The 23539-nt window shown below is 41.5% G+C and overlaps 1 protein-coding gene across 6 annotated transcripts in view; it reads left to right on the top strand.

The window, feature by feature from the left end:
• Nucleotides 1-23539, top strand: part of LOC137435318 (rho guanine nucleotide exchange factor 7) — a 118089-nt gene that overhangs the window by 84460 nt on the left and 10090 nt on the right. For 5 of the 6 annotated variants that reach the window (XM_068129000.2, XM_068129005.2, XM_068129001.2 and 2 more), the window contains 6 exons: nucleotides 1430-1508; nucleotides 1734-1855; nucleotides 7929-8150; nucleotides 8317-8401; nucleotides 8544-8636; nucleotides 22327-22417. In XM_068129000.2, the coding sequence (XP_067985101.1) occupies nucleotides 1430-1508; nucleotides 1734-1855; nucleotides 7929-8150; nucleotides 8317-8401; nucleotides 8544-8636; nucleotides 22327-22417 (692 nt within the window). Of the gene's footprint in view, nucleotides 1-1429; nucleotides 1509-1733; nucleotides 1856-7928; nucleotides 8151-8316; nucleotides 8402-8543; nucleotides 8637-19783; nucleotides 19824-22326; nucleotides 22418-23539 lie in introns of all 6 variants that reach the window. The other variant, XR_013624534.1, reaches the window with a different exon arrangement.

Below are 23539 nucleotides of genomic sequence, written 5' to 3' on the forward strand. Positions count from 1 at the left end.
CCACACTCCGGCATTTTGACTCCGATGTCGTTCAGGCCGAACATATTGTTGGACCTGTCATATATCACAATCGCCATGCTCTACCTTGACGTTTTTCATTCAGTGTGAAACACAAACAAACCGATTGTTAAAATGATCATCAAATATCGAAAGCATAGTCATCTTCAATATATTAAAGGAGCGGCAGTTTTGTGTCTGGCCCTCACGCTACGTCATTACGTCTGTGATGTCATTACAACGGCTGACTCCACCGACCGACATTTTAATTTACTAGTACACCCGCTCACGACGGTAGCGGCAGAAAGGGTCATTCCTCTTTGGGGTATATAGATTACAGTCGATCTATGGTCGTGTCTCAAGAACATTGGGTGTGTGTTCATTTACCAAGTTTCTTGTGGAGAGATCGCCATTTGATTTAAGCATTCGAGCAAGCACTCCATTCAAAACCGTTAAGGAACGGCTGGCTTGGCAAGCGCTAGCTAGATGCTTGGTAAATGAACACACCCCAGTCTTTCTCCCTTTCAGTTTCGTGTTAGACAGCAGGAAAAGTGGGTTCATTTGTGGTTTTCAAAACAAAACCTTAATTGCTGGTTTTCAAAAGGCCGCTACGAAAAACACCACTTTTGCGGCAGGAAGCGTCATGTTATTTACCCAACCCTTGTGGGGTATATAGATTACAGTAGCTCAGTTCTGTAAGTAAAGCTTACCTCAGGGATGTCGGGATTCCTCCAAATTTCTTCGTTCAATGTTATAATCAGCATTAGCGACTGTTTAAAAAGCTAATAATAGTGTTTGTGGTATATAATATTTTACAAGCCTAGCGACGTCACTGTTAGACTTCCGGTCTTGTTTAAATATCATATTATATATCGCTTTTCGCTCGATCTCTCAATGGTGAAGAATCGCTTCGAAAATAAATAATTCTCATATCCGAATTCTTATTCAGATCTTCACCAAAATCGAATCGATTAGTCCTTGTCACGCACCCAACCGGTCCACCAAGTTTCGTCCAGATCCGTCCATAAATTTTTGAGATATGTTATGTATTGGTTTTAGCCCTATCACTCAATGGTGAAAAATCACTTTTAAAATTCTCTAATCCGGATCCGGATTCGAATCTTCACCAAAAGTGAATCACTTCTTCCATGTCACACACACAACCTTTCCACCAAATTTCGTCCGAATCCGTTCACAACTTTTTGAGATATCTTGTTCACAGGCAAACAGTCAGACAGACAGTCAGGGGTGAAAACAAAACCTCCATCCACCTTTTGTTGGTGGAGCTAAATAGGTCATCATGTCGTGTGCCACTCTGTACTTGCTTTGGTTAGGAATATAGAAACTAATGCTCTCATTTGAAATTGCACTTTTTTGTGGATGACCAACTGACTTGCCATCACTTTTCATCATGCTCCTGTTTTCCATTTAGGGTAAGCTCCCACTCACTGGTCTGACTGTCAACAAACTCGAAGACATGGGTGCTGTCCGCAATGCATTTGAAATAAGCGGTTAGTTATCTTTGTACATTATAACAAGTGAATAAAGTCTGGTGGCAATCTTTGTACTATGTAATTATTTTTTGTTTCTTTGCCGTACTCGTTTTTAAAATGAGCAACTAACATTAAGCTTTGCTGTTTTAAATTGTTTTTATTATTTTTAGTTGTGTGAAAGTCGAGTCTCATTGGAGACGTATATTTTTCTCAAGCCTCACTTCTGCTCGTTGTGTGTTCCAGGCAGCATGATTGAGCGGATTGTGGTGTGCTGCCGGAGCTTCCCACAGCGTGAGGAATGGACCGATCACCTGCAGAAGCAGGCCAGAGGCTGTGTTGTAGTGAAGCCCACAGGAGCACCCAGTGTGAGCAAAGGCAGTGATTGCAAGGGAATCAGGTTTTGTAGTCGAGTGGAGTCCAACATGACATTTGAAAAGGATAATCCGAAAATAATTTGTGTTAGATTAATGAACAGGACTAAATAATTAAATTGATATAATGTGGGGAAAATTACACGCCCAGACCAGGAATCGAACTCGGGTGCTCTGGAAAACCGTACCACTGCTTTACCGTCTGAGCTATCTGGGCGACCCTGACTGAGCATGCAATTTTCCCACACATATGATTGCCACTCTCTTTTCATCAATGCTTCCGGGGCACTCACTGCCAACCATAGGAGCTCCAACAGCCTGAACACGAGAGGGTCTTCTTCCAATGGGGGGACAAATCCATGTCCTGTGTTATAAACACCACTGGGGGCGTAGTGAAGCAATTAGATTAATGAACAGGATTAAATAATTAAATTGATTTATGTGGGAAAATTACATGCACAGAGCAGGAATCAAACCCAGGTCCTCTGGAAAACCATACCAGTGCTCTGCCATCTGAGCTATCTGGGTGACCCTGACTGAGCATGAAATTTTCTCAAACATATTGTTATGTCTGGGGGTAAAGCAATATCTAGAGCCAGGTAGATCTGTATAGGTAGGTATTCGACTGTCGCGATAGGGAATCTACCTGTAATAAGTTCTTCATGTTTAGGCGTTTGTCGGGATAAGATGTATGATTGTGAATCTACCAGGAGATTTGTGTGATAGTTAGTTAGGGATTAAAGATAACGCCCCTGTGAGTCTCACCTAGTAGTCACACCTTTGTCCATTATGGCACTGCAAACCACATAAGCATTAGTTAGGACCTTTAGTACAACATTAAATGACGCCCTTCCCCCTGACATGACTTAGGAAGAAATCGGGCTGGAACACTGCCACAATTGGCCGCCACCATTTACACCTCCGAAAGGCCTACCAACCTCGCATAGCACGTGTTATGAAGAAGGAGCAGGAGTGGAGAGAGCGGCAGTGATGCAGAGGGCGTGACCTGGACGAGCCGGCGAGTCGTGGGAGGCTCTGATTGGCAGAGCAGTGCGCCAATGTGACGTCATCGGCCGGAGATATTATCGAGGGTGGAACGCCATTTTTGGCAGTGGAGACGGGACGCCATTTTCGGCAGTGGAGACGGGACGCCATTTTCGGCAGTGGAGACGGGACGCCATTTTCGGCAGTGGAGACGGGACGCCATTTTCGGCAGTGGAGACGGGACGCCATTTTCGGCAGTGGAGACGGGACGCCATTTTCGGCAGTGGAGACGGGACGCCATTTTCGGCAGTGGAGACGGGACGCCATTTTCGAGAGTGGAGTTCGGAGGTGCGCTGAACAGAGTCAAGTGGAGTGCAGATCATATGAGCCCGGAGTTGGTGGAGTCTGAGGAGAATCGTTAGTATCCTGGTGGAGTCCGGAGTGAGAGTTGATACGAGTGCAGTCCGGAGGTGCGCTGAACCAAGTTTGAGTTGAGCGCAGAGAGCCCAAGCAGTTCGAGTGCAGAGCCCGAGTCCGTTTTGAGCAGTTGGGTTTGAGACGCGTCAGGACGTTGGTCCGAGTCGACCTCGTGTGGAGCCGCTAGCCTGCGTGGGACTCGTGGCGCTTGGAGTGAGGCCTTGTGGGACTTGGAGCGAGGGACCTCGTGGTGTGCGATCGGGCCGGAAAGGAGCGGTGTTGGATGGCAGCCACCAAGACGACAAAGACAAGATAAGGCCGAGCTCCACGTACACTGTACACGACGTGGCGTGTTCTTTTCTTTAATTCATAATTCCCTCGTCTGTATCTGAAGTGTGTGTGGGGACGTCCCGATTAGGACATTCTATTACCGGCGCGTGCTTTTTCACTGTCTTTGCTTTTCATTAATAAATCCTTGTATTATTTTTGTACATATATCTGAACGCAGTCTTCCTGGGTGTTTGGTTTTAATAGCTAAGGCTGCGGGGCTCTCGTCGTTCCCCTCCATCCTGCGCGCTTTGATTTGGAATCCGCTATTGAGTTTTCACCTCGGGAGTTGAAGCCTCGTAATCGGCCTTTGCAACCCTGATGTTAATCGCAGTTGCGTGACAATATTGTTGTGGATATGAGGATTGTGTTTTTTTAAATTGTTTTATTGTGGACCCTCCTTCCTCCAGTTGTGTATAAAGGTCAAAGTGCGTCCCGTAATTAGGTCATAAACAATCACGTTTAGCCAATCATAGGTTTCCTCCTTGTTGGTAGTTTATTTCCTTATTCTATGTAGGTTAAGGCCGTGTCTTCCATTAATTGACACTCCATTGCACCGAATTCAAATAGATAGATCCCCTTTCATTTTCAATTAATAAAGCCTCAATTGCCAACTGCATTCACCGCAACTCCATTAGCCACGAGGTAGGCTTGGAGAAGAAGGGGGAGGAGCTGCCGAATCCTGGGCGTGCCCGCCCATCGTCATCAAGGGTGGAGCCAGAGGGCCCGTGTCGACCAATCGGGGCCGAGGCGAGCTCACCGATGGGCGTGTCCTGGAGGCCGGCGGCTTGATCGCCGGCAGGCTTATAAAAAGCGCACGCGGAAACCTTTGAGGGGAGTGATGAGAAGGAGGCCAAGAGAAGTGCGAAGTAAGAAGTGGAAAGGAAGAGTTACACCAAGGATCGCTGAAAGGAGAGTCAGAGATACGGCAGAAGAACAAGTGCAAAGTGCGAAGTGCAAAGAAAGAGTTGCGCCCCACCAGTAGTTTGGCTCCACCAGCAGTTTGGCACCGCCAGGGTGCACGTATCGCGGCAGCCCGCACGATCGAGGAAGGGCGTTGACGGCGGCGGCTGGACGTGCCGATCGAGGAAGGGTGGCGGCTGCTGACTGCCGGGCCGACCGTGCTCCGGTTCGAGCGGAGCGTTCCTCTCCTTCCAGTCCTTCCATTCCTGCCTGCAATATCACCATTCGTATGAGTTTGCTCGTAGTCTGTTTTGTGTGTCTTGTCTTGGGGTATTAATTAAGACTGTAGGTAAGCTAGCATTGCACTGTGTCTCCTGGATTCCTTCTGTCTTTATTTTATTATCTTTCCTTCTTCCTTGGTTTCTTTGGTCCTGTAAATAGAAATAAATCATATTCGTATTTCAAACCCTTTTTGTCTTCTTCTTCTTCTTCACATCCGCGTCGTCTTTGTCTTTTCCTCATTGAATATCTGTGGCACGATTTGGCCAACGTTCAGAATCGGGTCTAGTCACTGTAAAAACGGTTCGGGCCACGGCGCCATCCGCTCGGCAAATTAACATCTTATCCGCGGTCCATAACAATATGATTGCCACTCTCTTTCCATAGACCCTATCGTGTTCAGGCCATTGCTTCACTACGTCCCCAGTGGTGTTTGTAATAGAGGACATGGTTTTGTCCCCCCCCCACCCCCCCCCCCTTTGGAGGAAGACCCCCTTGTGTTCAGGCCATTGGTGCTCCTATGGTTGACCGAGTGCCTCGGAAGCATTGAAGGAAAGAGTGGTAATCTGATTTTGGTGAGGATCACCAGGACATACTTCAAGAAGTTTTAAAGGTTTTTGTGTTGAAACAAATATGGTGGCTGTTGAGGAATTTTAGACCTGAAGTAATTGATGAATCAAGAATTCAATGTCCAACCCTTTTCTCAGAAGAAGGATTGACAGATTTTTAATTCCCGAGGAGGATCTCACTTTTGTTTACAAGAAGATGCACAGTAAGAAACAATAAACCCTTTCTTAACCAAGAAGAACATACTGCATATCAAGAAGAACACACTGCAAATCAAGAAGAGCACACTGCAAATCAAGAAGAGCACATTGCAAGATACACAACAAAATCCTAAGTCAAAGTCCTAAAGTGAAAATCCTAGTACAGTAGAGATGTACACTACCAGTCCAGAGTTTTAGAACACCTCAACTTTTCCAGTTTTTATTGAAATTTACACAGTTTAATGTCTCAATGTACTCTGAAATTAAGCATAGAACAAATAAACAATTGGAGATAAAAAAGAAATCATAGAATCATTGCAAATAAATTGCAAAGAAAGCCAAGGTGTCAGTGAGTACAGTTTCCTACACATTCAAAAGGCACTTGGAAACTGGAGGAAACACTGACAGGAAGAGGTCTGGCAGACCCAAAGCCAAAACAGAATCAGAAGACAAGTTTCTGAGAGTCAACAGCTTGCGTGATAGGCAGCTCACAGGACAACAGCTTCAAGCACAGCTTAACACTGGTCAAAGTAAACAAGTCTTAGTTTCAACTGTGAAGAGAAGACTTCGAGCTGCAGTTTTAACAGGTCGAGTGGCAGCAAGAAAGCCATTGCTAAGATGGCAAAATAAGAAAAAGAGGCTTGCCTGGGCCATGAAGCACCACCAGTGAACTACTGAAGACTGGAAGAAGGTCTTATGGACCGATTAATCTAAATTTGAAATCTGGTTCAACACGCAGGGTTTTTGTACGCCGTTGAGTAGGTGAAAGGATGGTTCCTCAGTGTATGACACCAACTGTCAAACATGGAGGAGGAAGCATGATGGTCTGGGGCTCTTTTGCTGGATCCAGAGTCAGCGACTTGCACAGAGTGACTGGCACCCTGAACCAAAAGGGCTACCACAGCATTTTGCAGCGCCATGCAATATCCTCTGGTATATGCCCAGTTGGTCAGGGGTTCATCCTACAGCAAGATAATGACCCTAAACACAACTCCAGGCTATGTCAAAACTACCTTCGAGGAAAAGAACAAGACTGTAGGCTTCCAATCATGGAATGGCCAGCACAGTCTCCAGACTTAAACCCCATCGAGCTGGTTTGGGATGAACTGGACAGAAGGGTGAAAGCGAAGCAACCTACAAGTGCAACACATTTGTGCGAACTTCTGCAACAGTGTTGGGAAGAGCTTCCTGAATAATATTTGATTTCCATTGTAGAAAGAATGCCACAAGTGTGTTCGGCAGTTATATCTGCAAAAGGTGGCTGCTTTGCCGAGTCAAAAATTTAAATTAAATTTTGTTAAACAAAATGATTCTCTGATTTCTTTTTTATCTCTAATTGTTTATTTGTTCTTTGCTTCATTTCAGAGTACGTTGAGACATTAAACTGCGTAAATTTCAATAAAAAACTGGAAAACTTTTGACCGATAGTGTACATCAAAGAAAATGTCATAAAGACACACCAAATACACCAGCATACACAGTATACAATATCAACATGCAGTTATTCACAACCAAGTGAAAATCTTGCCACTGAAGCTCACAACATGTCTTTTATATCAGTTGGGAACAAAATAAATAATTGGGAGGGGCAAGTAAAGGGAGGAGCGAAGATGGGATTGGTCGCATGAAGAAAAAGGGGAGGAGAGTAGTAGGATTGGTTTGAACCAAATATGGGTGGGAGGGATAGAGCAGTGGGAATTGGTCGAATGAAATATGGGTCGGAGGGATAGAAAAATGGGGAAATACAAAATATACAAAACTTGTATATTGTATACAAAACTTGTATACAACTTGTATACAACTTGTATACAACTTGTATACAAAACTTGTATACTTCTTGTATACAACTTGTATACAAACTTGTTACTTGTATACAAACTTGTATACTTGTTTCTTGTATACAACTTGTATACAACTTGTCTATAATTTTAATTATTGCCTTTGAAAAAAGATTACTGGGAACTCCTGACACAGTTTTTTAACTCAAAATACCAGAGATAGCTACCCTTCTGAAGCAAACTTGTATGCAACTGCATCAATTACAGGTTTGGTATTCTGAGTATTTTTAATCCAGTTAGTATTCTGATGAGTGAAGAATTTTACATTTGCTCTGGTGTTCTCTCCATAACACATTGAAGATTCACAAGTGCAAAACGTTTTTTTTCTTTCCTGCTGACAAGAGTTTTCAATGTAATTTATTAAATCCAATTAGCCCCATTTACCCAAAGTGGCTATAAATTATCCAGTTAAGTCCATGCATTGCATACTGCTAATCCTATGCAACAAAGGACAAAAACTCAGTTCCAGTGTAAAATAAATTCACAGAATTTTAAGCAGGTAACATGCATACCATCTGCTTAAAAAAAAATATTATTTTCTTGTGCTCCCAGCTGCCATCGTCACCACCAGCAAGCAAACTCCACGAGTCCAATGTCCTACCCATGAACCCTGGCTACCACACACTGCCTGTTGCCGGCGCATATGGTGGTCTCAGAGCCGCAGCAGCCCAGACAGGGGGGCTCGCTCCCGCTAAAGTTTCTCAACCGTGGGGGTTGAGTTCATTGCGCCCTGCACCTCCTGTTCGTCCATCTGCTGCGCTCATATACAAGGAGGTTTGCTTCTTTAAAAAAAAAAAAAATTGCAACTTTTGCTCTGCATAGTCTAGTAGTAGTAGTAGTATAGTAGTATATGTAGTAGTAAGAGCGTCAGGCTTTCTATGCCTGTTCTTCTAAACTGTTGTCAGACACGAGAGCCCTAGCTGTGTCTGCATCTATGCAGGAGCTAAGCAAAAGCCCCAAAACGGTGAAGAAGTTGCTGCGGAAAGCCCGAAAACCATCTGATGAAGATTGGTTGCTGCGAAAAAGTAAGATTTTCTTCGGTGTTTGTGATTTCGCTTGAGGTTGCTTGTGAATGTCTGTAAAATGGCCCACAGTCTGTACACCAGAAAGCATGCTCTGAATGTTTGACCAAGTTGTAGTAGCACCATGTCCTGTCCCTACGCTCAGGTACGGCAGCGGCCCTGGAAGAAGACACACAGATTCTGAAGGTCATAGAGGCATACTGCACCAGCGCCAAAACCCGCCAGACCCTCAACTCCAGTGAGTGATTCTTTCTGCATTTCCATTGCCGTCTAATGCCTGTGTTCATGTATTGCTCAATTGCATTCTTACTCCACAGCTACATGGCACAACGTAATGATTCCCATCTTGATGATTTTAATAAATCAAAACGTCCCAGCTTTACTTCTTGGAGCAATTCCAAGAGATTGGTTCAACTTCCCCCACCCCCAACCCATCCCCATGGAACATGGGATCAAGTTGCCACTATCTAAACTGATCTAGTTGCCACTCGTCTTACAATCTTTATGTGTTATTGTTGTTTATGAGCTGTGGTGCTTGCTTTTTTGAAGAATCGTTTAATGAAAGCAAAATTGGTGAAGGAGGGAATGAGATTGACATAAAGGACGAAATGGAGGTCGTCGTAATGACGAGATTGTTTGTGCATAATGTACGCAATGTTTCTGATGGGCTCAAACAAATGGTGCTAAATCAACCACATCGATAAGCTAAGGTCACATCTCCATAGACCATCAGCCTGATTAACTTGAAACCTCTGCAGGATGAATGTGAATATCACATGGAGGGGAGATTTTCACTGCTGCCCTCCTCCTCCCCTTATGCCAACCCCTTGCCACTCTCAATGTTCCCATGTCTTCTCATTCAATTTACTCAACATGCTTCGATTTCAGGTTTTGCTTCAAGGGTGAAAGTTGTTGCACTTATTTAGATTCTTTGCTTTTGGTGTGCTTCTGGATTTTTATCAAATTATTTTACTAACTTTTCTTTTCTTTTTTGCCTCTTTTTCTTATCCTACCATCGCCTCACTACGGATTTGGTTTGAAATTATCTTTCTTATTGCCTGTGCATTTTTTTTTTCATTTAATCTGCTTCCCATCACTTTCCATTTCCTGCTTCCATTTGCCAAATGTCATCTCTAACTATGCAAACTTGATTTATGGAATGTACTTCTTTTCCAACCAATGCATGTTTGGTTTTGATAATCCTCCCATAATGCATGCCTCTCCTTATGCATCATAACCTTTTTCAACATCCACTTGCTTCATCCTGCATTCATTACACCCTATACCATATTATACCCTGAACCTTGTATAATATCTAGCATGGCAAGCTCAGGACCTTATGCACAATCACGTAATCTGCTCACCCACGGGGTCCGGTCCGTCCCGTGCTTCAGCGATGCCACGAGAATCTCTCACCTCTGAAATTTGGGTCCTTGAGTCTGAATCGGACAGGGTGTGGGTGCATGCTGGACGTGGCCCACCTGCTGCTGCCTCTCGATTTCAGTCTCGCCATTAGGACTTTGGTTCCTCTCGGTCTTTTCACGTGTTGGCATGCTCTCTTTGACAGCGGTTGCTGACAGCAGCTTGAGTTTATTCCTTCATTTGGTGTACTTGTTACCCTTTGATACCCCTTGTAGTATCGCCATAGGATGTTCTCATATATTTTGCCAAAATCTGTTCAATATTGAAGCATATCCTCACCATTTGTCCATCATTGCTCAGCGAACATTTGATAACCATGTTACGATAACAATTTTACATGGGACCCAGCGTCGTTCACTTTTTTTTCATACAAAGATGTGATTGGTGTCCGGGTGATGTATTCAGGTTGTTGAAACGTCGGCACAGCATCCCTCTTAATAGCACAAATTGAATCCGTTTAACTGCAAGGCTATGTGGGATCACAATTCTTCCTGTGCCTCTCTGCAGAATACGAACTGCAATCATCCTGCAGCTGCAGTTATTAGTTACCTATTTTGTACCTTCAGTGGCTGACAATCGCATCCAACCAGCCTGGTTTTTGTAGTGAAATGACCGTCTATAGCTGAACTTTCCTTTGACAAAACTCAAACTAACATACTTTGTCCTGAACCATTTTTTTTCTGATGAGGGTTTGCATGCAGGAACTTTACATTGATATTGTTACAATGGCATACACTGTTTATAACTATACCAATTATTGTTGGGTTTTGCAGGAGTTGTGTGCATGTTGTAACCAAACCAAACTACAAGTATCTGAATGAATTATTGGTATATTTTTATTGTGATGAATCACTATGTTGTGTAAGTATGCATTTCTGCATGAAGAACAAAGCTGTTACTGTTCTGCAAGTGCACAAATACCTTTTAGAATGTGTAATTAAGAGTCAAACGTCTTGCAGGTTTGCCAATCATTTGGTATTTTCCCTTATTTTCAGCAAGAAGGTCTTCCATGATATTCGATGGCGTATACAGTAATAACTTTCGTAAGAACACCAAGTGTATTTTCCATCAAGCTTTGCATTTATTTAGTGATGCAAGCCCGTTCAAGAGAGGCAGACTCGCCACGGAGCTTTCATTGTGGAACATATTTTGTTGCAGTTTGGGATTTAAATTTATTTTTAAATATACATAACATATATTTTGTTGAATGGTCAAGGCTTTCTTTGTGTACTAATTCTGGTTCAACTTCTGTATGATAATCAAACGCAGGAGGCTTGCAGCTTGCTCGTTGTCTGCTAAGCATATGGACATGTTTGAAAGCGAAATTGCTACATATTGAGTCGCGGAGCAGCAATGATTGCGTGAGGTTGCAATGTGCACATTGATGAGCAAATATAGCCTTAAAATTTGTTTTATACTTTCCAAACGAAGCCACAACCTTCCACACTACAGGGTAACAACTCACTGTTACAAACTCAAGGAGGTGACATTTTAAAATTACATGTTTGGGTAATTTAAGCACAAAAATCAAATTTCTGATGCTTCACTTTTCTTTTCTCCTTTCGATTTTTTTTTTACACATTTTTTTGAGGGGAAAAAGTTTTATCTGTAAAACTGAGAATCTGTTTTTGTGATTAAGTGTGCATTGGGGAACAAGCAAATGATTTGTCTTGCTTGCTTTTTATCGAGTGTTTTGTGATGTCTTTTGGGTAATCGTCATGTAATTGAAACTAGTATGAATGTTTGTACAACCGAGTCTATTTTAACTGAACTTTCTAAAACTACTTCATGTGCAATGAACCAATAATTTTGTTCTTTGGTAAGTTGTGCTGAGTTTTATGAATGTTAACACAGCAGTGTGCCAAATACAAAAGATGGTGCAGCCCGGCAGCGATGCTTTTTGAGTGATACACTGCACTTGTTGAGGTGATCAGCTGCCACTAACGATTGCAGACTACTTGTGCAGATCTTTTTGAAAATTCCCAATTTGACACTTGTAGAGATGTAGCATTCCAAATGTGTTAGGAATTTGGGGGCACACCTTGTGCACAAGGGTGCCAAGTAAGGAAATGTAATAGCCATGATCATGTCTGGTTTAATAGATTATTCCTTCCGTATGCAGTGCATGGATGTGGGCACAATGTAGCATCATTTGCTTGAGGGTGTGGCTGTGGTATTGATGTAGTGCCCCCTGTAGGTTAGAGCAAGAATGTTGAATTTGGTCAGCCCGAGTTAGCAAGAGCTCCCCTACTCTTTGCGAAGGTCATTGTTTTTTTTTTACGTCCACCAAATAATGCCGGCAGAAGGGGTTCCCAGTTTAAAGTCTATCTGATAAACGCCACACACATTGATGCTTCACCCACCTGCGAAACACCAGGATGACTGTTTATAGCTGGGGCAAGATTCAACCCAAGACTAGACGGCTCAGAGATGAGTGCACATGCCTTTTGGATATCCTGCCAGCCATGTTTGTTTGATTAAAACTTCAACTGCAATAACGATAGTGATAAGCAGGCAATTATTATTTTTTGTTGGTGTTGTCAATTTATTTATTTATTTATTATTTTTATTTATTACTAGCAAGGGTACCCGGTGTTTCCCAGTACTGTTCTTACTTAACCTGTTGACATTTTGAAGAAATTAATTTTGTTTTTTGGTGGGAGGTTGGGGGGAGGGTGCTAAAACGCTTCCTGACACCCACTAAGGAATGGGATCAGGGATCACTTCATATTATTTTTCACACAGCTGCAAAGGCTTAGAGGCACTTTAGAGTGATTTAAAAAGAAAACAATTGCAACTATTTTTTTAAATTTCAAAAATATTTTTTGGTTTTGCCTAAAACATTCCCAGGCATGCACTGATAAATCTCTGAAAATTTGAAGAATATCCGTTTGGCCGTATTTGAGAAGAAATGGTGACACATACACACCTCTCTTAAAATGTTGATGAGCAGCATAGTAGGCCCATTAAGCATGCCATAGAAGAACCACCTTTAGAGGCCATTTTTCCCCGCAGAGCAGGGGTTGGCCTTTTTTGGGCACCGTGGTCCCCTTTTTGAAGCAATGTTTTATGGCCGGATGCCCTTCCTGCCGCCAACCCTGTTAGTCGCCTCTTGCGACACACAGGGAATTACCAGTGAACTGGTACTCAATTTGCCGACCTCGGAAGGATGACAGGCTGAGTCGACCCCCATTAAGCATGCCATAGCAATTATTATTTTATTTTGAGGCTTGTGTAAGAGCTAACACATTAAAGAAAACGTGCACGAACACATAAAACGTACAATTAAGGGAGCAGGAAACAAAAGGGGGAGAGAGGAAAGCCTACAAGCACAACAGTAGAGAACAGGGAGGTCGGTAGATCTGGGGAAGAGAGGGCTGGGGATGAAAGGAGAAGGGGTACATGGTATAAAACAAATGAACACTACTAGGAATTTCAGCAATGAAGTCGGAGATGGAAAGAGGTGGATTTGGGGTGTTTTAACGGGGGTAGAAAAGATCAAGGTTTTGGATGAACAGCTGATTGGATGAACATAAGAGATGGTGGTGAACAGCCGATTTAAAGACCTGGATGGAGGAGAGGGATTGAAGAGAGTGTGGGAGTTTGTTCCAGAGGCAGGAGAAAAGAGGAATGAAAGAGTGAAGGTGAGCAGAGAGTCTTGATTTAGGTCATTTCGCCAGAAGAGGGTTGATGGACCTTGTGCATCCTGCAGGAATATTTTGGGGGCAGAGCACAGACAGAGCAGGGGGATCTAGGCTGGAAGGGAGTCGGTAGAAGACAAAGTCCACCAACCTGCTTGCGGTGAGCGAGTGAAAGAAAGGCCCTCAGAATCAGCTTCATTGCGGGAGATACCAATTATTCTGAAAGCCTAGGTTTCTACAGCGTGAAGCCGAGCTAGGTGTGAGGCAGGAGCACCAGCCCAGATAAGAGAGCAGTACTTCATTGAGCTGCAGATGACAGCTTTGTAAGTGGTGAGGAGTTGAGAAGTGCCCAGAAAGGACTGGTTGAAATGTCGGCACAGCATCCCTCTTGATCAGCACAGCATCATATCAATTCCGATACAAGAGTGAAGTTGTTGATACACCTTCGCAAATCCCCACGTTTCCCACGTTAAGCAAAGTTGAATGATTGCAAGAGTTTCACCAGGATTGACCCAACATGAAATTTCGAAGTTGAAACGTTTTTCCCATTTTTATGGTGTAGCCCATCGGGTGAAGCTGTCTAGAACAGTTTGTATGTATGTATGTATGTATGTATGTATGTATGTATGTATGTATGTATGTATGTCCCCTCAAACGTATACCAATCAGAGCTGAGGATATGGTCACATGACAGGGTGACGTGATTACGTCTGATGTCATTACGGCGTACGTGGCTGACTCTCCACACTCCGCCATTTTCATTTATATGCCGTTCATGCCGAACATATCGTTGAACCTGTCATATATCACAATCGCCATGCTCTACCCTTACGTTCATTCAGTGTGAAACACAAACAAACCAATTGTTCAAATGATCATGAAATATCGAAAGCATCGGCGTTACGTTTCTTCCAACAATATGGTACGTATAGGCCTTAGGCGTTATGACTCATCTTCCGACCGTTTCGGACAAATTAAGCCCAGGTTTCTTAATACAGTAGTGTATCGTTTTCGTGAAAATAATAATATAGCAAATATAACCATAACACTTTAATCCCAATGTCGTGAATAGGAAGTTGATGGATTGAAGCGGTGTATGGTTCATGATCAATGATGAGCGGTGTTCGGTATTAATATTAATAACCGAGGAAGTAGGGAATTAGCCTCAGTTTTTTAATGGTAATATCATTTGTGAAATAATGATAACGTAATGTTAATATTGTAGTAAATCTACTCGTAACACTAATCCTTTCGTAGTGACTGCAAACGTACTGGAAGCTAAAATATATCAGTTTTGTGTCCGTTACGTCATTACGTCTATTATGTCATTACGACGGCTGAGTCCACCGACCAACATTTTAATTTACAAGTACACCCGCTCACTATGGGAGTGGCAGGAAGGGTCATTCCTCTTTGGGGTATATAGATTACAGTCGATCTATCTATGGCCGGGTCTCAAGAACATTAGGTGTGTGTTCATTTACCAAGTTTCTTGTGGAGAGATCACCAAGTGGTTTAAGCATTCGAGCAAGCAAGCCATTCAAAACCCTTAAGGAACGGCTGGCTTGGCAAGCGATAGTTAGCTGCTTGGTAAATGATCACACCTCCAACCCTTGTGGGATACATAGATTACAGTAGATCTTCACTCAGTTCTGTAAGTAAAACTTACCTTACGGATGTTGGAATTCCTCAAAATTCCTTTGTTTAATGTTATAAACAGCATTAACGACTGTTTAAAAAGCTAATCATATGTGTTTGTGGCTTATAATATTTGAAAAGCCCGGCTACGCTGCTGTTAGAGGGTGAGCAAGGGGAGCAAGGCCGACGAGGAGTCTGTAGAAGACAGAAAGACCACCAACCTGCCTGCGGTGAGTGAGTGAAAGGCCTTCAGAATCGGCTTCATCACGGGAGATACCAATGGTTCTGTAAGCCTTGGTTTCTACAGCGTGAGGCAGGACCAACAGCCCAAAGGGGAGAGCAGTACTCCATCAAGCTGCGGATGAAAGTTTTGTATGTGGTGAGGAGCTCAGGTGTGCCAAGTATTAAAATTATGTAATAATGTGGGTAGAAGCATATCGGTTGACGTTGAAGAGTGTTCTAGTTTGTATATAATGTATTGCTTCATGTAGTTTGTACATTTTTTTTTAATACAATCCGTTTGTTGTGTTGATGGAAGTTTATAGACATAATGAAAGCAATAAGTGGGTTGTTGTACCTATATCCAGCATGTAATTTTTCTTACCCATATTTACCCTCGCCAGGGCAGAGGGTATTGCATTTGAGTCCGTTTGTCTGCTTGTCTGTTTGTCCGCACAGAATAAATATGATTTTCTCTGCAACCGTTGGTCCGATTGACCAATGGTTGAAATTTTCGCCATGGGTGCTGACTCCTCCTGTAGAATTTTAAAATATTTATGACGTCATATGTCACGTGGTATGGGCACCATCTTGGAAAAACTGAAAAATTTTGCACCTCCATCTCCAAAAGCACTGCATAGAAAAAATTGAGACATGGCTCATTGTAAAGAACTCTCCGTGGGGAATAACATGTGTTAATGATGTCATAGGTGCCTCCATTATGACATCATAATTCGACATGTACAAAATTTCATCCGATCAAGATGAAATTTATTGAGCATCATCTCGGGCTAAATTGATGTAGGAAAATATGCGGATAACGTCATCAGTCACGTGGTTCGGCCGCCATATTTGTTTTAACACAAAAGCCTTTAAAACCACTAAAAAAACGTCCTGGCGAGGGTCTGCCATCTCTGATTGGTCTTTCGTGTTTATATTTGTACATGTAACAATTAAACATTTAAATATTTTTTTGTATTGAGAATGTAGAAAACCTTTTTATGTGAACCTTTTGTTGGCAGATTAATGTGAGGGGAAAAATGTGACAGTTGGTAGTGGCTGTGTGCAGAACATTGTGATATGTCTTGTATTACTCATATGAGTCAACAAAAGATAGTCATGTGATTCCCGTAAAGTATGTAGAATACATGTTGATGAAATTGTATGCCTGTTTGTTGTGTATGAGGATAAAGAAAAAAAAAACTCTCCGCCCCCTCCTGGTTCCCCATCCCCTTCACCTGTCGACTAATCAATGAACTCGCACTTATTTAAGACGACTCCTGCCCTTCACCCCCCCCCCCTTCCATTAATGATACCTTTGTGTGCAGGTCATGTCAGTTAACTATACTAATGTCACATCGTGAAATTATTATCCCTGAATGCATGCAGTGTTGATGTGGATTTAAAAAATATTTATTTCTTTATTTATGTAGTTGATTATACGATCTTGTGTGATAGCATGAAAAATGCCAGGTATGTAAATTTAGGGAAATTTAGGGGGGAGAGGTGGAATGGAACGGGGAGGGGGAATGCATGATTGATCATATAGAATATAGATGATACTTATTTAATGACAGCAGGGGACTAGGATAGTTGCTTTACTATTGTTGGAAAAATCTTTACAAACAAATTTCACTTGTTTTTATCTGTCAGCTTTTCACCTTCTTTGGAGCTCATTTTAATTCTGGTGAAATTGTCATTTAACTCTGCAAATCCAAATCTAATTTCAGAACTGCTTAAAAGTTTGGCTAAACATGCACGAAAACGTCATTTAGAGTGTCGTATTGTGAAATCCATGTTTAATTCCATTTTGATTTTTTTACCGTCCTGTTTGTGATACTGTACCATTGATTCATACAACTTTTTAGGTTGATAGGTTGATTGTAAGCAGAAAGGTTTGATCGTGGATTTTGATTTCAATTTTGCTCCCACTATCTATAGGTGGTTGTACTGTGAATTGAGATGTCATTGGTGACTAATCCAAAAGTGGGGATGTTCTTTTTTTTTTCCTGTAGTTTTTTTATTTTTATTTTTTAGAAATCTATTATACGAGTATATTTAGCTGCTTTTCTTTCAACCATTTTTATGAATGATTCATTTGAACAGGTGTGATAATTATCTCGACTGCTAAATCACAACAGCTTTTAAAAAAGACTAAGTTCACCTGCTTTTTGCTGTTGCTATCCTAATTTAAAGAAACAAGACTGATAGTACAACAACGGCATACCCAGGCTTGGATCTGCTGTCCCCCTGTTATTTGTCCAGATCCTCAGCTCTAATTGGTGGTTGTTTGTAAGGGACATACATACATACAATGGATAGACACACAAACGCTGATCCAGACGGCATTGCCCTACGGTCTACGCCATAAAATATTGCTTCCGAACCACATGGCTATGGTCTTTTTTTTTTTCTCTCAACCAATTTATCCCAAAATCACGCGAAAGAAATTTCATACTGATCAAATCAAGTGTTCTACTTGTCGATTTATGATGTCACAATGAAGGCACCAATGACATCATCATTAACATGTGTTATTCCCTATGGGGAGTACTTTACAATGAGCCACCTTTTTCAATTTTTCTCCCTGGAGTGGTTTTGGAGATATAGAGGTGCAAAGTTTTTTTTTTTTTTCAAGATGGCGCCAATACCACGTGACCTATGACCTCATAATATTCATTAAAAATTCTACAGGAGGAGGCGCTCCGATGGTGAAAATTGTGTCAATCGGACTCTTGGTTGCAGAGGAAACTAATTTTAAAGGGAATAAACCCACAAAATGCCGGTGGAGGCCTGCATATGGACAGCCAAACACTGTTCCAGATGTAAAAACAAATTGGGGGGGTTTGTTTGATAGTTTACATTTACTTGAGTGTTTGAAATACGATTTAAAAAGAAAAGAAAAAACTAACCACTTTCAGAGGCCATTTTTCCCCACAGAGCAAGGGTTGGCCTTTTCGGGCACCGTGGTCCCCTTTTTGAAGCAATGTTTTATGGCCGGATGCCCTTCCTGCCACCAACCCTGTTTAGTCGCCTCTTGTGACACACAGGGAATTACCAGTGAACTGGTACTCAATTTGAAATACGATTATTACATAAAATTAATTTTTTCCTTTCTCGGTTTTCATTTTCTTTATGTATCTGTTTGATCCATTGCTGGATTTTGGGTCATTTCAAAAATGTTACAATTTCAAATATTATTGGTTTATGTTTGCTTTGTTTCTTTAGATTATTTTTCATTGACTTTTCTGTTATAAAGTCTTAAGTTGCAGTTCCTTCAACTTTCTGTCTTGAAATGTAAATATTCAACAAGGGTGGTTGTTGTTTGTAATTTAAGTGAAAAGATGAAACAAAGGCTTTTGAAGTTTGAGGTTGTTTCAGAAAATGGAAATGACGACATACATAGTAATAAAAAGATAAAGTTTGTATGGAATATGTTCATGTTATCCTTGGGAATGTTAAGCTAAATAAAACTTTAGCCGCTTCAACATGTTACGATGATAACAGTTTGGTTTTGTGCTCCTTGCTGTTTGCAGCATTTATTTTATGTTCTCTATGGCTATGGTACTGTTGGTGTTTTTATTTTTAATAACGTGGAATTGTCATTTAAGGCAATGATCAACATCTGCATTTTCAAATGTTATTGCAACATTCATCGATGTGGAACATACCTCAAGTCTTGGATCGTTGTTTTCCAAATAAACCTTCATTTAAAAGCATAAAGTTTGTCAAGAATAACTGAATCGCTGTTGTTGTTGTTTTTTGCCTTCTGAGATGTAATAGACTGCGCACCATCGTTTAATCATACCGTCTGAAAACCTCCACTTTATTAGTCCCCTACCGGTGTACACCGGAGGGGACTATAGGTTTGCACTCCGTCAGTCAGTCCATCAGTTCGTCAGTCACGCAAAGAACAGTTTTCCGGACTTTTTTTCTAAACTCTTAATGCTAATGATTTCAAACTTGGTACATGGTTTCCTCATGATAAGTTACAGATCAAATTCGAACTTCACGACGTTTCGATCATTTTTGACAAAGTTATGGCACTTTGAACTTTGGTAATTTCACCAACAGTTTTCCGACGACAGACTACCGGTAGGGGACATGTATTGCAGCGCAATACTCAGAATGCTTGTTTTCCCAGCTTTTATTCAAAATGGCGGTTTTATTATTTTCTTTTTCAATTGCACTTGTTCACTACTCCCTTTTTACTGCCTGTTTGTGTTGCTATCTTTCTGATGTGTGCACCAATTTTAAAGCCTCTTGTGTTTGCATGAGTCATGCAAACCTCACTTTTAAGTAGGCAAACCAGCATGGTTTGAACAATGGAGTTTGTTTGATTCTCCATGCAGAAAGCATTCAAGTGGACTGCTAAAATTGGCCTCGTTTTAAAGATCAAAGTGTATAGAAAACCATATTTGATGCCAGGATTTTATGGTTTGTTTGTGTTTTTCCTGTCCTACAGCTCTTTTAATAATTACACCAGTCAACTTGCCAAGCACAAGGTACCATAAACACCATTCGTTGTTCTGTAATCAAATTACAAAACGGTTGCAGAATAGCAATTGACTTGAGTAACTCTTTCAACTAAACCTATTTTTAATGATTATTTGTTTATTTATTTATTTATTTATTTATTTTGTACATCGATATGACATTACTTCCTCTTTGCAGTTTTATCGTAGTTAGAAAATGATTAGCCCAAATAAATCCGATTCTTACGGCCAATTTCTTGTTATAAATCATATATTTTGATGTAGATTACTATGGGGTGAGTGTTGTACAATGTACATTTTTTCAATTAATCATACAATTTGAGATTTGTTTAAAATGTCATGCTTTTTAAACCTGATTTATTTATTGATTTATTTTTTATGTGGCAGCTTTATTTTTATTTTTTATTTTTGTACAAGCACCTCTAATTTGGTTGTTGTTAGTTTATTTTGACAATGTATATGCAGACTCAAGAAAACACAAGATGAGATATTCTGTGCTCTATGTAGAGCGTTGGTGTTGCCACAGCAGTTTCCTGATGAGGTTTCGCTGGGTAGTTTGCCATTATTTTCCCAGCAGTAGCTAGGGCAGGAATTTAGAATTTGGTCATGGTGCCGGCGATACCTCAACTACTATTTGAAGGACACCATGGGATGTTTAACATCCACCGAACAATGCTAACAGACAGGCCATCCAGTTCAATGTTCATCTGAAGGACATCGCACACATTGCCTTTCCCTGCTTGCAAAACACTAAGATCACAGTTTATAGGTTGGCTGAGATTCCATCCTAGGATAGACCAGATCAGATGCGCACATTTTAGGCTGTCCTTGCCAGGTCCATGAAAAACTTTCACAAAAGCTTTTAAGTGCATGTAATCTTAACTACATAGAACCCATGAATGAAAGATAAACTGATATTAAGCAAAATTAACTGCAAATGTCAGCCTTTTCTTTTTTTAATACATCGTTGAAGATCGTGAAAGAGCTAATACACTGAGCGAATCAGAACGTAACAGGACAAAAGGAACAGTAGAGAGGGGGGACCAATAGCAGGATTGAAGGCCAAGAGAGAGAGGGAGGCTTGGACAAACAATTGGTGTGGAGGATTGGGGGGCTGGCAAGGACAAGATGGATACACAAGGCAACTCACAGGAGGGAAAAATGGAAATTTGGGAGGAGGAGGGCTTGGAATGCTGTCGGGTGAGGAAGTAGGAAGGGAAGGGCGTCAGCGAGGGTAGAAAAGATCATGGCTTTGGTTTAGGGATGATCTGACTTGGTAGGGAACCTTTCCTGAAGACCTGGAGCAAAGAACGAGATTGAAGAGAATGTGGAGGTTTGTTCCACAGGTGGGGAAAAAATAGGTGAGCAGTGATCAGCTTGTCAGCTTTAATTTGGCATGAGTTGGTTCCACAGGTGCCAGACTTATGTTTATTCTTTTTGCGAGCCTAATTATTCCCATCTTTTGGGATCGGCCAGGGTGAGTGATTCGAAACAAAGTCTTTCTGCAACCAGCTGGTCAGGCATGATGTTTGACTGTGGCTGGAATTTGAATTTGGCCAGTGAGCCTGGACCCTGCCTGTGAAAAACCAGGACGACAGTTTATTGCAGGGTCGAGGTTCGAACCCAAGCTGGACACCTCAATGGTGAGTCCGTAGGCACAGTGTACACATAAAAAATAGAAGCTGGAAGGGTATGCAGGAAATGTGGAATCAGAAGCAGCATGTACATATAAAAATCTCTGCAGAAAAATGGCTGACATGTTTTATCAAAAAGCACCGCGTGCATGAAATGAGCATCGTTATTGCTTTGGAAAATGTAGCGCCACTTGTTTTGTAATAAAATGTTTTGACTTTAAAAGGTGCATGATGTATGTGAATTATCTCAATAATAGGAATGAGCTCCTTCAAGTAATCCGATACAAACACAATTTTGAAGACAGAAAAACATTGGTGATAGTTTTCAAAAAAAAGTCAGCAAAATTTATTTCTGCCACCAATCGTCCATTGTCATGTTGTAGCTAACAACCAATCAACATCCCATGAGGCCTTGTGTTGTTTACCAATACGGCAGTTTTCACCTTCCAATTAGTGATGAGGTCTACTTCCCTTTATGCCTTGCATATGCGGGGTTTGCCTGCAGGTGGCGACACATTTTACTTTGAAAACTGACACAAACAAAGATTGGAAAGATAAACAATAGTCAGTTTTGCAAAAGAGCACACAATAGTGCCAGTGGGGATTGAATGAACAAATCCCCTTGGAGTATTAGGGAGCACCAAGCCGTTTCTGTACTGTACTTGATCTCTTTGTAAGCCACTTTCCTTTACATGCAAGTGCTAAAGCAATTTATATATATTTCTAATTCTGAGAGATGATGGTGTGAAATGATTGCACCTCTCATTGATATGAATGTCCCTCTTAACTGTCTCATCTCACAATCAAGTTAACAATGATTTGTTGGTGTACATATTAACATCACTTGCTTTCTCTCCCCTCGATGCTGCTTCTTCCAGTGTGTCCGCCTCCTCATGTCATCCTCCCAGAAGAAGAGAAGGTTATTATGGAGAGCCACCAAAATGATGGCAAGACTCTCATCGAGGAGAAGTGGGTGTGGAGGGTGGTTTGCATGTTCCCCAGGCATTGATTGATTTCCCAATACAATTCCCTATTTTGTAGTAGTAACAGCTTTTATACAAGGCCTTCTCCTCTATAGACTTGTTTTAAATGCATATTTTATCAATGGCAACCTTGACTTACCCCCTCACCCCTGCCTTCCCTTCATTCTTTGGCTTTAGCATTTGTCACTGCAATATTAATGTGGAGTTTTGTGTGTTCTCCCAAGAGGTTGTAATAGTGTATTTGAAAAACATGCATTTCACAATATGAGACTTTCGGAATGATGTATGAATGCAAAATGAGGCCTTTGGTGCATGTGCTCTGCATTTTAACTGACTCTATGCCCCCACCAACATGATGAATAGTAAGTATCAACAATTTAAGCTTACCCTGTACATTCACAAGCCCAAGATATGTCCTTCCGATCGATGTTCAGAAGCACCTAACCCAGATGAGATACACAGTCCATTCACTGCTAGCGATCCATCGGAGGTTTGTGTAGCGCACTCCGTCCATTCAGGCTTTGCACCGGCCCACATGGTTGAGAGTTTTCAGTATGAGCAGCTGCCCGTTCGGTGAGCGGAGAAAGTCCTCCCTGTCGTTTGTTGTGCAGAGGCACAGCCCTTTCTCTCAGGTACATTTCCAAGTATTTTCAGCTTATTTTAGAAGCATAGAGCCCTTTTTGATAACTTTCCTTTTCTCCCACACACAGGATATATTTTATGATGCCTTGAACACCTCCATTTCCTTGTTTCTGTGCGTGCACACCAAGCATTCTGGGTTAGAATACATCATTTTGAATGTGTCATATTATGAAGCAAGTTTATAGTGATGTTTCTGACAATATATTTGCTTATTTTTTTAATTTTTTTTTAATTTTCAAAGCTGCTTGCAGATGTCACTCGGTTATGGCTCTTGTTTTACAATTACGAAAATCGCATTTCTCTCCTGCTCTACAAAAAAGGCTTCGCTTTGTCTGTGTAGTGTATCATCCACCAAGTGATGCCAACTCCATCTACACATATATTTCTGCCAACAAGGCCAAAGTAACAACCATGCATTCCAACTCTCTGCCTCACATGTGGTGACTTTAATGGCCACCAAGTTGGC

This window comes from Myxine glutinosa, chromosome 9, assembly GCF_964187855.1.
Source record: "Myxine glutinosa chromosome 9, kmMyxGlut1.1, whole genome shotgun sequence".
In the NCBI taxonomy this organism is placed as follows: Eukaryota; Metazoa; Chordata; class Myxini; order Myxiniformes; family Myxinidae; genus Myxine; species Myxine glutinosa.